The sequence below is a fragment of the Ochotona curzoniae genome, unplaced genomic scaffold (assembly GCF_017591425.1).
Source record: "Ochotona curzoniae isolate NIBS_2020 unplaced genomic scaffold, NIBS_Ocur_1.0 scaffold_3171, whole genome shotgun sequence".
NCBI lineage: Eukaryota > Metazoa > Chordata > Mammalia > Lagomorpha > Ochotonidae > Ochotona > Ochotona curzoniae.
The window spans coordinates 3,294,792-3,308,822 of record NW_024467104.1 but is presented as its reverse complement, the minus strand read 5'-3'; the positions used below and the strand labels follow the sequence as shown (position 1 = coordinate 3,308,822).

At 40.5% G+C, this 14,031-nt stretch overlaps 2 protein-coding genes across 2 annotated transcripts; both read right to left on the bottom strand.

Moving 5' to 3' along the window:
• Positions 1-1,818: 1,818 nt before the first annotated feature.
• Positions 1,819-2,754, bottom strand: LOC121172150 (olfactory receptor 4D9). The gene has a single exon (XM_041003993.1). It carries the CDS (start codon positions 2,752-2,754, stop codon positions 1,819-1,821), a length of 936 nt encoding a protein of 311 aa, XP_040859927.1.
• A 6,439-nt stretch (positions 2,755-9,193) lies between these two features.
• On the bottom strand, positions 9,194-10,129 carry LOC121172149 (olfactory receptor 4D11). The gene has a single exon (XM_041003991.1). The coding sequence runs from the start codon at positions 10,127-10,129 to the stop codon at positions 9,194-9,196; it is 936 nt and encodes a 311-aa protein (XP_040859925.1).
• Positions 10,130-14,031: the final 3,902 nt, after the last annotated feature.

Below are 14,031 nucleotides of genomic sequence, written 5' to 3'. Positions count from 1 at the left end.
TTTGTCTCTCCTACTCTCTGTAAATCTGCCTTTCTGGTACAAATAACTAACAAAATCCTAAAAAAAAAAAAAAAGAGTTCTAGGACTGGAACTGGCATTTTGATATGAAGTGAGGGTGCCCCAAGTAAAAGCTTAACTCACTATGCCACAGTGCCTGCTCTGTTATAATCTTATGGGACCAGCATTGCATGCATCTGATCCATTGTTGGCTGAGAATTGTTATACAATGTATGACCATATGTAGGCAAGTACTTCAAAAAGTTCATAGGAAAATGAAATGGGGGCTCAGTGGCGTAGTCTAGTGGCTAAAGTCCTGGCCTTGAATGTGCTGGGATCCCATATGGGCACCAGTTCTAATTCTGGCAGCTCCACTTTCCATCCAGCTCTCTGCTTGTGACCTGGGAAAGCAGTTGAGGACGACTCAAAGCCTTGGGTTCCTACACCTGCATGGGAGACATGGAGGAAGTTCCTGGCTCCTGGCTTCAGATTGGCGCAACAGTGGCCATTGTAGTCATTTGGGGAGTGAATCATCAGACGGAAGATCTTCCTCTCTTTGTCTCTCCTCCTCTCTGTATATCTGACTTTGTAATAAAAATAAATAGATCTTTTTAAAAAAGAAATGAAATGGAATATATGAGCTTATTTTGTTGCAAGCATTTAAAAATTATCTATATTTATGAATCAAAATTTAAAAAATTTTATTTTATGATTTTATGATACAGTTCTATAGGCTCTGGGATTTCACCTCTCCCTTCCCCAATTTCCTCCCCCACCAACTAATTTCCCCTGTATTATTACAATAGTATATTCCTTCATAAACAGTCATATGTCTGTCATTCTGCTATTTAAGTGTATCCTGGCATTATAAGTATGGACAGTAGCAGAGAGTCTGTTATATGTTATGAAAAAACTTGCTTGAATTTCAGCTATTTTTTCTATAATGCAATAGTCTCACACCTGAAATTTCAATTCCAATGAGCTTTTTAAAATACTCTTATATCTAAGTTACTTTGTAGCTTACAATAATTTGCTTAATTTATTTCTAGAGTTTGTCAGTCTTTGCCCTGGTGTGCCTGCATCCTGGTGTGTATGTATTTGTGGGCTGAACCTAGTGAACTGCTTTTAAGGAACTGGCTGCAACAAAAATGTGAGGCAGTCACTCAGACTGGGCTGTGTAAGAGTTGCCACTTCTGTCTTGTTCACATGCTCTCTGGCTTGCTCTGATGGTACAAGCTGCTGTATTGGTGAAACCACAGAATGATGGACTAAGAATAGTCTTCAGCCATTGGCATTTGAGGAATTAAAGCTCGTGGGGCCGATAGCTCATGATTTGGAACAAGGTAGCATGTGTGAGTTTAGGAATGGATGTTTTCTCAGATTAAGCTTGAGATGAAACTGCAGCTCTCAGCTGATACCTAGAAGGCAGCCTGGTGAAAGACATTGAAGCAGAGGATCCAGGTAAGTCCAGGCCAGGGTCATGACCCACAGAAGCTGTGTGTTACATGAATCCACTGGCGTGTGCTTCAAGCCACTGAAGTGCGGGATAAATGTTATGCAGCAGCAGTCACTGTGTTGTCCATTCCGTTGGACGAGAATGATGCTGGCAACATTTTCTCTCAGTCTTGAAAGACATGTAATACAATAACAAAAAACAAACTGCCTCATGACTAAAATTTCATGGACATTTGAACATGGTTTTTGGTGGTAGTCTTAGATGTCCTTTTATTTATTTGTTTTTTTTTTTTTCTTCAAAGTGTTCCCATTTTGAGAAAGTGAAATTTAATATCTACTTTGAAATTTGGTACTATCCCACCTTCTTTAAACTCTATCTGAATGTCCCAGTCGTTTCTTGAGTTTCCTCATGGCTGACTTCATTTCTTGGTTCCTCAGAGTGTAGATCATAGGATTGAGCAAAGGGGAGATGACAGTGAAGGTGACCGAGATGGCTCTGTCTGTTGGGAGGGCAGTGAAGGGCCGGGCGTAGACATAGATGCAGGGTACAAAATGCAGGGTCACCACAGTGATGTGGGAGGTGCAGGTGGAGATGGCTTTCCTCCTGCCCTCTCCAGCATGAGATCTCAGCATCATCAGTATGACCGTGTAAGATATGATGAGAAAGAAAAATACAAACCAACTGAGTAAGCCATTGTTGGAAATCATCAGGAGCTCCATAGTGAAAGTGTTAGTGCAGGCAAGCTTGAGAACCTGGGGGACATCGCAGTAGAAAGTGTCAAGGACATTGGGTCCACAGAAGGGGAGGACCAGTAACAAGGAAATCTGCACAATGGAGTGGACAAAGCCCCCAACCCAGGAGGCCACGATGAGGCCAGTACATCTCCCTTTACCCATGATAGTCATATAGTGCAGCGGCTTGGAGATGGCTACATAACGATCAAATGCCATGACGGTGAGAGAAAAAACATCTGCTCCTCCAAGAAGATGAAAGAAGAAGATCTGAGTGACACAGCCATTAAAAGAGATGGTCTTTTTCTCTGAGAGGAGGTCTATCAGGACCTTAGGAGCTGTGATGGAGGAGAAACAGATGTCAAGGATGGATAGGTTGCGGAGCAGGAAGTACATGGGCGTGTGCAGGTGAGAATCATAGGTGACTGTAACCATGATGAGGAGGTTTCCCATCAGAGTTGTCATGTAAACCAAAAGCAAGAAGACGAAGAGCACCCAGCTCAACTCCCGGGACTGAGTAATTCCCAGAAAGATAAATTCTTTCACTCTGGTATAGTTTCCCTGATCCATTGGATCACAGATCCTTTTCCAAGTTCATCTCTGGAAGAAATAATAGCAAAATTAGTAAAGACTATGTTCTGATACCTAGTGTTTTGTTTTATTGAAGTTTTTCTTTCAACATTGGAGGAGATTTCTTTTCCTTTTTTTCTATGCATGCACCATGCCTGTAATTCATTATGCCACCAAGCAGGTGTTTGGCTTAGTCATCTCAACAGACATGTCCTGTCATTGCAGCCACTGAAACAATTTATAGGTCTATCAGCCAATTCAGTTGTACTTTTATGGGAATTTTTTTCTTTTTTGCATAACTAGATATTTTAGAATTGTATACATATTTATGTGATAAACCATTAAAGAAGGAAGTACACCATTATACTCCGGAAGGAATCATCAATATCTTAATAGTAACCCCCTGGAGATCCACATACTGTCCATGATTTTAGCATTAAGGAAATGTGGACAAGATAATTGGACTCTGCTAATTTTTGCTTGCTTTTAGAAAATGTTTATGGGCTAATTCGTATATGCCATGCCAGCTGCTTCATTTTATCTCTTTCAAAACATGTTCTATTTGTATGACACAGATGCTTATCCTGATTCTATAAATGAAATAACTGAAGCATAGAAGCATTAACTTGATCAAGGTCTAACAGCTGGTAAATCATTTTTGCAAGCCAAGATTTGTCTTACTCCAAAAACTAGTGCTAGTCACTATTGCAATCCTGCTTTTTCCTATCGCCGATCAGTACTTCCCAGAAAACACTATGAAGAAAAGGGTTCAGAGAAATTCTTTGCAAATCAAGTGAGCATGTGGTGTAAGCTGGTGGTTAGGCACAGGTCTATGGTGAGTGAGAGGAGTTGCGGAGAGGAACTTAGCGAGAGAAAATACCAGTAGTGAATTTGGAAAAACAACTGGCTTTGAAAGATCGAAAGCAACATTTAGTGGCACCTTCACAAAGAGCCAGAGTCAGCCACGTGGTGCTCCCATGACAAGGTATGGAAGTGAGTACTGAACAGTTTTAGCTCAAACAAGAATTTCCCTTGAGAAAATGGATCTGGTGGGTTCCCATGGATGATGTCTTTTTACAGAGTGGAGGAGATACCTTGAAAGTATAATGTTTTGCACATTGCTTTGAACTACATGCACAACAACCATACAATTAGGATAAAGAAATACAAATTGCATGTATCTTTGCAAGATCAAAAAGAAGAATCACAAGAATTTCCTAGAAATTGCTTTCAGAAGGATCACCCATAGGAAGCAATATTAGCAAGGATCTTGGAAAAAGTGTAAAACTGAGGGGTCCCACGCATCTATCACCATACACTAAGATCAAATCAACATGAATAAAAGACCTAAACCTACACCCAGAAACCTTCAAACTCTTGGAAGAAAATGTTGGAAATACCCTGCAAGATCTAGGAGCAGGTCCTGACTTTCTAAGAAGGACACCAAAAGCAATAGCAATTAAGAACAGAATAAACAAATGGGACCTCATCAAACTAAGAAGCTTCTGTACAGCAAGGGAAACAATCAGCAAGGTAAAAAAACAACCCACAAAATGGGAAAAGATCTTTTCATTAGGTGTTAGAGGACTAATCTCCAGAATATACAAAGAACTTCAAAACAACCAAAACACCAAAACAAACAAGCCACTCAATAAATGGGCACAGGAAATGGGCAAACATTTCACAAAGGAACAAGCCCAAATGGCAAACAAACATATGAAAAAATGCTCCAGTTCCCTGGCAATAAGGGAAATCCAAATTAAGACATTGATGAGGTACCACCTAACATCAGTAAGATTGGCCCACATAAAAGAAAACACCAATAATACATGTTGGCGAGGATGTGGGGAAAAGGGAACCCTACTCCACTGCTGGTGGGGCTGCAAGTTGGTACAGCCTCTGTGGAAAACAGTATGGAGAATACTCAAACAACTCAAAATCTGCATACCATATGATCCAGCAATAGCATTCCTAGGAATATATCCAAAACACCTGTTTCACGAGAAACCAACATGCACCCCTATGTTCATTGCAGCACAATCAATAATTGCAAAAACTTGGAAGCAACCAAAATGCCGATCAACAGAAGACTGGATAAGAAAGCTATGGTTCGTCTACTCCATGGAATACTACTCAGCTATTAAAAGAAACAAAATGCAGCTCTTTGTAACCAAATGGACCCAGCTGGAAACCATAATGCTAAGAGAAATGAGCCAAACCCAAAAGGTTAGATATCACATGTTTGCCTTAATTTAAGAATTTAAGATGAAATGATGTCAACATGAAAAATAGTATCTGTAAAATGTAATTTTTAAAAATTTCATCTTACTTTATTTTATTGTTAACGCAAGTGTTACTCAATACTATGTCCACTAATTCCATAATGTTGTGGATTGTTGCTGATGTTATGTTGGGGCTTTTGATTGGTCAGGATGACACTCTGCCGGCTCTACTTTCGGACCAGAGATGGTCCCCACAAGAAGCCGTTGAACTTATCTGGACAATAAGATGCAGGACCCTATGCTTGATATAAGCTTGCAATGAAAGAACCCCAACTGAACTTGAACTGTGGCAATGCAGTAAGGTGGAGGAATCCACCGTGGGGGAGGGATGGGGGGAATCCCAGTACCTACAACTGTGTCACATAATACAATGTAATAAATTAAATAAATAAATAAAGAAAAAACTAGAATCATATCATCTACCAAAAAAAAAAAAACCAAAATAAAAAAAGAACTGAGGGGTCTCTGCATACCTCAGCACATTGAGTTGACTTTCTAGGATAACCCTCATATCACTCTTTCCTTTGCTCTTGATCAAATACCTAAAAGTTTTGGACAAATTCATTGTTATTCAGTGGCACATGAGGGTATGGATGCGTCAGTCATTAGAATACCTTACTCAGCATCTTGAAGTTTCTGTTTCCAGTCAAGAAGCACAGCTGGCCTGAATGCATGTGCGGAACCTAGGAATTGTGGTTCTTTCATCCTGTTTTCCGAAGCAGGTATCCTGGTATCAACAGTTTCACCATCTCCTTCCAGTTGTCATTGAATCTCAGTAGCCACAAGTAACATGCTATCACATCTACTAGATCTTTTTCTATTTTCCAAGCCACACTTTCCCTCCTTTCTGTGTTTCATCAGGAGTTGTGTCCACAGAAACATCTATGCACTTGTAGCCTATCTGAAAAGTCAGCTTTCAGTTTCAGAAGTTCACACACACTAAGACGAACGCTAATGGTTGACTTACTCTCCCAAGTATGAAGTGGATCCAAGGATAACAATAGTGTCCCAGCTACCTTGCAGAAGCAGTGGGTATTGAGACATTCTGAGTTTAAAGTGAAGCCCACCTGAAGACTAGTGATTTTGTTATCTTCTTCCTTCAGATGGGAAAAGACACCTCAGAGAATCACATTGTTCCGACTCTTCTATCCTGCCCTGCAGTGCTTGTCCAACTGCATTAGTCTCTCAGCTACAAGCCCATATAGGAATTAGCAAAGGGACTATTGCTGGGGATGAAGGTGGAATCTGAGTGGCCGAGGCAATGAAGTTCCTGTGGGAGTCGTTAAGGTGCCACCAAGTTAACCCTTCTCCTGTCTGTCTCATCTCACACATCCGTGCAGAGGCCCCAGTGCACTTTCAAAAACAAAACCCTTTCTCTAGAGGAAGCACACAAGAGAGCATTTTCCCCTTTGAAACAAATTGTTGTATTCAACTACACAAAGGACTATGCAATCTTTCTCTGGATCAAAGTAGCTTTGCCTGCAGTCTACTTGGAAATGAAACTTAAGAAAGCAGCAATGGAAAAATGAATGCTTAGTGGCTCCTGCAGAGCAACTCTGAAACTGGGTATTACAGACATGTATATGTACTTTCTGTTTAGGTATTGCCTCTGTATAATTATTTAATATACATCTCTGAGATGCACAGTCCACCTATAATTGAAAGAGGTAGAGAGGTGATAACTCTTGATGTTCATCAACTTTAAAATTGTTTTACTTTGTTTTTAATGAGATGCTTATCATTAAAATGTTTGAAGCAGGCAATCTATATTTTTAGTTGATTCTTCTGAGGTCTCAGTAGGAGAACTTTACAAACCCAAGCACTCATTTCACAATATGTATATAATGCTGAAATGTCACTTTGTACATCCTAAGTGGATGCAACTTTATCAATTATACCTCAAAAAAGCAGGTAAAAACTGAATTAAATGGAAAAAAATAGCTCAGCTTGGTATTCATGTCATCCAGGTAAATATTTATGAGATGAGATACAATCGCTTTCCCCTTTCTGGGTTGACTCAGGTAATATTGTGTGTTTAGATGTGGCTTGGAGAAGTCATCAGGGACAATGAGGTGACAGGGGTTTCTGGGTTCTTGCTCCCTTGTGATTAAACTTCTGAGATACAATAATTCATATCCCATAGGAAAGTGGGACCGGTTTGCCACACATTGGAACATTGTACTATTTGGAATATTTGACACTATTTGCTTTTGATAAAGAGATAATAAATTCATTGGGATAAGCCATGAGACAGGAAGGAAAGGAGGGGACACATTTGCATGAAATGGCTGTTAACTGGTTTGTCATGTGCACCTTTCACAAATAACTTCATACAAAAAACCCCTAAGAACTCCTGAGACTACTGCTATTTGGGCAAAGGTAGCAGGATCCTACGAATAGTGACTTGACAAGTGTGGATTGTTCTTAAGATTTCCGTAGTTTGTTGGGAAGTATGTTAATAATTATAAATAGATTTTTTTTGACCAGGCAATGAGAAACAGTGGCAATTGTGGGCTGTTGTTCATAAGCACAATGAAAGCTTAGTGGGCCAGGCCGCATTCAAGGCATCAGTGAAGTTTGTCTTCAGCTGTGCTTTGGTGAGCTCTCTACTCTCCAGGTTCTCTGTTCTGCTGGTCTGGGCTTCCTTGATCTCTGGTAGCTTCTCTTGGAGCCAGTGCCTATCTTTGATCCATTGTTTTCTTTTGATATGAAATTCCTTTGTGATCCAGCTCTGCAGGATGACTTTTTAAGGTTTATATATAACAAGAAGCCCATAGTGCTGTTTCAATGATGGGAAGGTAGACATTTCAAGATGGTCAAAGGGTTGGGATTTAATGGGAGTTGCCATGCTTTCTGTATGGATTTTTTTCCTCTAGTAATGAGGAATAGGTGCCAAAAAGGGGGAGGGCTTTAAGAGGTCAACGAGGTACAGAGGTATGCTCGGCCAAGCAATATAGGTAATATTAATAGTCTCATTGACCTTTCACTGAGCACTTATTGTCTGTCAGGTAGCTTATGCTTCACATCTGCTACTTTGTTTTAACCTTCACAAGAGCTCCATGGGATAAATGTTTTGAATATTTGTGTAAGTGAGCTGTGACCTCTAGAAAGATGAGGTAATCTACCCAAGATCACCCAATGATGGGAAGGCAAAAATAGGATTTGGAGTTAGGTATGTGTAACTCTGGAGTTACTGCTTTCAGCTGTCATCCATTACGATGCTCTCAGAAAGTGACTCCCATCTGTACTGCCTCTACACAAATACTGACGGCTTGAAAAATGGGTTGTTTAAAGTTTTATATTCTTTAATATTTTTTCTTGTCTCTTCCACTGCTGATCCCCCAGTGGGGGGAAAAATGTGAGTTTTTAATGGTGAATCCAAGTCAAAATGGACTCAACGAAAGCTTCAACTGGAAAATCAGTCTTTGAGCAGTGAGAATGAGTTGAAGAACCATGTGTGAATTTCCCGGAGGTTCTGTCTTTGTGTAAACTCATCGTGAGAATGCGTCTGACATGCCCCATTCTGCATTAAGATTGGTGCTTTAAGTCAGTTTGAGAAATCTTCTTAGGCTTTGTTCTTGATAGGGAAACAGAAAGGCAACGATGTTCACTTGCAAACCTACAGGGAATTTAATTAAGAAGAAAAATATGTCCCAATCTGTGAGAGGCCACATCTACTCATATGTGTTTAAACAGAGACGCTGATTATGAAAAAGATTATAAGTTACTATAGACAGGTGCCACAATATAATAAACCACATACATGAGGTAGTAGGGCAATGGGTTGAGCTTTCTGAAGATGTATCTGTAATTACCTTGCTGTAAGACTTTGCACAAATCACTTTATTTCTATAGGCATTTAAAGAAAATCTTATAAAACAAAGGATTCTGTTAGCCTGACTAGAACTGTCCTGACTGACATGTTGTTACTTTGATGTTTGAGTGGGTTTGTGTCATTCAGTTCAATCCTTTAATACTTGGTTATGTTATGTTGGAGAGAAGCTAGAGTTATCAGTTACTTGATAACTTAAATAGAAAACAAATGGTTATGTATTAGATATAATTGGTTTATTGGCAGTGTATTTGAGTGTGTAAATATTAATCTATGGAAAAATAATGAAAAGAATTCTTGATGAGGAAGAATTGGGGATCATTTTTCATTCCCTTTCAGAAGGAACAAGTCTTCTTTTCAGTCTTCTCATGGCTGACTTCATCTCATGATTTCTCAGGGTGTAGATCAAGGGGTTCAGCAGAGGAGAGATGACAGTGAAGGTGACTGAGATGGCTTTGTCAGTGGGGAGGGCGGTGAAGGGCCGGGTGTAGACATAGATACAGGGCACAAAATGCAGGGTCACCACAGTGATGTGGGAGGTGCAGGTGGAGATGGCTTTCTTCCTGCCCTCCCCTGCCTGAGACCTTAGAATCATTAGGATTACTGTGTAGGACACAAGCAGGAAGATAAACCACAGGGTGGTGACCAGACCATTGTTGGAAATCATCAGGAGCTCAAGAGTGAAGGTGTCAGTGCAGGCAAGTTTGAGGACCTGAGGGACATCACAGTAGAAAGTGTCAAGGACATTGGGTCCACAGAAGGGGAGTGGAAGCAGCAGGGAGATCTGTACAATGGAGTGGACAAAGCCCCCCACCCAGGAGGCCACAATGAGGGCAGTACATCGCCTGATGCTCATAATTGTTACATAGTGCAGCGGCTTGGAGATGGCTATATAACGGTCAAATGCCATCACCGAGAGAGAGAAAATGTCTGTCCCACCCAAGAGGTGGAAGAGGAATATTTGCATCATGCAGTTTGTGTAGGAGATGGTCTTTTCCTTTGACATGAGATCTACCAAGACCTTAGGAGCTGTGATGGAGGAGAAGCAGACGTCAAGGACAGCTAGATTGCGCAGCAAGAAGTACATGGGCGTGTGCAGGCGTGATTCACAGGTCACCGTGACCATGATGAGGAGGTTTCCCAGCAGAGTTGTTAAATACACCAAACTTAAAAAAATAAATAAGATGAAGCTCAGGTTTTGGGACTGAGTAAGTCCCAGAAATATGAATTCGTTTACTCTGGTGCCATTTCCCAACTCCATTGAATCATGCTCCTTCCTCCTTGCGTATCTTGAAAAAAAAATTGTAAGCATTATTTCATAAGGTTTTTAGTAAGATTCATGTTGGTGGAATCGAGTGCTAAGTCTGAAACTCAAGGGGTGTCAAGCTTGGTTATGCTTCTGAGTTTATTGCTAATATATGCAAGATGCGATTTTATTACAAAGTATGCATTTAGTTATTTCTTCTAGAAATTCCAAATAGTTAAGAACACTCATAAAAATAGTGACACACATATATGCAGCTGTTTTACACAGATACAAAGTGATCTTTAAAAAGTTCCTGGAGGGCCCAGCGAGGTGGCGCAAGTGGTTAAGGTCCTCGCCTTGCACGCCCGGGATCCCATATGGGCGCCGGTTCTATCCCGGCAGCCCTGCTTCCCTTCCAGCTCCCTGCCCGTGGCCTGGGAAAGCAGTTGAGGATGGCCCAAAGCTTTGGGACCCTGCACCCACGTGGGAGACCCGGAAGAGGCTCCTGGCTTTGGACCGGCATAGCATCAGCCGTTGAGCTCACTTGGGGAGTGAATCATCAGACGGAAGATCTTCCTCTCTGTCTCTCCTCTCTGTATATCCACCTTTCCAATAAAAATAATAATAAAAATAAATCTTTAAAAAAAAAGTTCCTGGAAACAATTTTATGAAAACATTTCACAAATGGATTTCACAAAATTTATGTCAAAATAAACTTATCGTTGTTCCATTTTCCACGTATTTTAAAAAATTTAGTTTTTTTTCTTTTAGATTTTATTTATTCTTTTGGCAAGGCCGACTTACAGAGAGGAGAGATGTAGAGAAAGATAATTCATTTGCTGATTCACTCCCCGAATAGCTGCAACAGCCAGAGCTGAGCTGATGTGAAGATTTCTCATGGTATACCACGTAGGTGCAAGGTCCTAAGGCTCTGGGCCATCCTCAGCTGCTTTCTTAGGCCATAAGCAGGGAGCTGGATGGGAGGTGGAGCAGCTGGATATGAACTGGTGCTCTTAAGGGATCCAGGTACTTACAGGGGAGTATGAGAGTTGAGCGGTTGTGTTGGCTCCCCCAAATGTAATTACTCTTAAAAATTATATTTGAATAGGAGAGAGAGAAAGAGAGAGAGAGAGAGAAATCGGGCACTGGTTTGTGTCTCGGCTGCTCCACTTCCATCCAACTCCCTGCTTCCGGCCTCGGAAAGTAGTCAAGAATGGCCCAAAACCTTGGGACCCTGCACCCACATGGGAGACCTGAAGAGGCTCCTGGCTCTTGGCTTTGGATTGGCTCAGCTCAGACTGCACGCTCTGGGAGATTTGCACTTCGTCCTGATCTCTTTTGTGGATTGCAGGAGCCTAAGTACTCAATCCTCAGCTTCTGCCTCTCAGGGTGCACATAGCAGGGAACTGCAATTGGAAGCAGAACTGGATGTCAAAACCAAGGTGCTCCAGGATGGGATGCAGACTTCCAACGTGGTGTTTTTAACCACTGCTCTAAATGCCCACTTCTCCATCAAGTTTTTGAACTTTCCTCTTATGATTTCTTTTTTTAAAAAATATTTTGATCATCTTTAGGTAGTTGATTAGGGCATAAAGGGTCAAGGGCTACAGAAAAGTGGGTAAGACCATTGTTTCCACATTTTTTTTTTTTTTTTTGTATCTGGGGTAAAGGTGGGGAGATAAAGGGAGAAGCCTCACCCAACCTCCCACCCATCCCAGGGTCCCCGACCTGGTGCATGCTCCAAGGACACTGCTCAAGTTATGATTTCTGAGTATTTAAAACAGATTCATGCTGAATATTCAGAAAGGGCTTTTTGTGGCACAAGATGTCAAAACGTAGTCCTTCTGTGTGGACAACACAGTGCCCAATGTGACTAGAGTGCTTTGTGTTCCTCAGGGGTGCATTTTTGCTTTCCAGACTAGAAACTCCGTTTAAATGGTTTGAAGTGTTCTTGTCTGCAAAATGGTTGCCTTTGGATGGCATTCTACTGAAGCACTTGCTCTTATTTTATATATTAGAAAATTTTATTGCACAAAATTAGAGAATTTTAAAGCCATACAGTTCTTTACTATTGCTGCATCTGCCTTAAAGAACTTCTTCATTTCTTCCATTACATTAAACCACTTTAGGCACTCAACCCCTGGTGGTGAACCCCTCAGCTACGGAAATCAAAGGATGACTTGAGCTTCTCTTCTCTCATTATTTCAGTTTTTTCCCCCTTGGAAATTAATTTATATTTTGCTATCATAAGCATAAAAGTCTACACATTTTAATACAGTTTGATATAAGCATATATTTATGACCATCACTATAGTTCAGATTGTGGACTAATCTATCACCCAAAGTGTCATTATGACTCCTTGTAAGTCTGTCCCTCATCTCTCCATCTCTAGGTAACTATTAATGTGCTTTCTGTCATTGCACATTAGGTTGCATTTCCTAAAAATTTCTGCAATTGAATGCTTACGGTTATGTACATTCTCTCTCTTTTTCTGGCTTCTTTCAGTTGTGAGATTTATGATGACTTTATGTGTGCTACTATTTTGTTCTTTTTTATTATATTTATAAGTCGTAGTTTGTTGATCCGTTCACTTGTTGTGTGAACGTTTCTGGTATTTGACTACCAGACATCAAGCTACTTCATTTGTGAGCCTTTATGTGGACAAGTGCTGACATTTGTCTCGTGTTGATGGCTAGGAATGAAATGACTGAAACTCTTAAAATTCACTCATAATAAAACATGTGAGCTAGCTATAAATAAAGAAAAATGTTTCTAACAGACTTTTCAATAAAAAGATTTAGGAATGGAATATAAACACATGGGAAAGGTGGTCATGTCATGTATCAAATAGGAAATAAGTGAAACCACAGGTAATTCGTATCAGTGTAAGTTTAAAACAATATATGGTATGAAGATTGACTTATGCTCTTCAATTTGATAGAAATTTTTTCTGCTTCCAGTAGCAGCATAGAATATTCTAGAATATTCTATTCATTTATTAGAATGAATAGAATAAAAAAGGCTGATACATATGGGGCTGGCACTGTGCTTCAGCAAGACAATTTTCTACCCTGCGACACTGGCATCCCACATGGGTGCTGGTCATGTTCCAGTTGCTCCACTTTTGAGGAGCTTAGCGCCTGGGAAAGCAGCAAAGGGTTGCCCAAGTCTTTGGGACTCTGAATCCACATGGGAGACCTGGAAGACACTCCTGGCTTTCGATAAGCTCAGTTCTGGCCACTGCAGTCATTTAGGGAGTGAACTAGAGGATTTTTTTTTTTATTTGAAAGGCATATTTTACACACAGAGAAAAGGTCTTCCACCCACTATTTCACAGGGAAATAGTTGAAATCTAAATATTCCATGAGAGTGATAGAGACCACCTAATGACAGATGAAGAGATGTGCATGACAAAAGGATTTCTCATCATATTGTGGAGGAGTTGACATTTATATTGGGACAACGTGGAAATAGGTAAAAAGGGCACCCTGCATTAAGTGAATAACTTGAATATATGAAAATTACTTTTGAATGGGAAATTTGGCTTGAAAGAAAGGGTGTGAACATGAAGGCGTGGAAGATAGGAAAGGAAATCATTGATGTGAGAGTCGATTTTTTGATAAATCTAAAGAAAGACATGCAAGCGACCATTATGCCATTTCCCCCAACCTTTCTGTGAATTTAAGATATTACTTTTCTCTATAAACCTAAATTTGGGATAAGGGGATGGGAACTTGGTGGCAGTTGTTATCCTTGCATCCCATAGCACAGTGCCCAACTTTGCTCCTGCCATCAGCTTCCTGTAATGAACACCCTCTGGAACAGCAGGTGATTCCTAAGCACTTGAGTTCCTGCCATCCATATGGGAGACTTGGATTGAGTTTCTAGTATTTGGGGGAATGGAGTGGTGAACGGG

Excerpts from the sequence above, each read along its gene's own strand:
- LOC121172150 (XM_041003993.1), bottom strand. The coding sequence starts at position 2,754 with ATGGATCAGGGAAACTATACCAGAGTGAAAGAATTTATCTTTCTGGGA.
- LOC121172149 (XM_041003991.1), bottom strand. The coding sequence starts at position 10,129 with ATGGAGTTGGGAAATGGCACCAGAGTAAACGAATTCATATTTCTGGGA.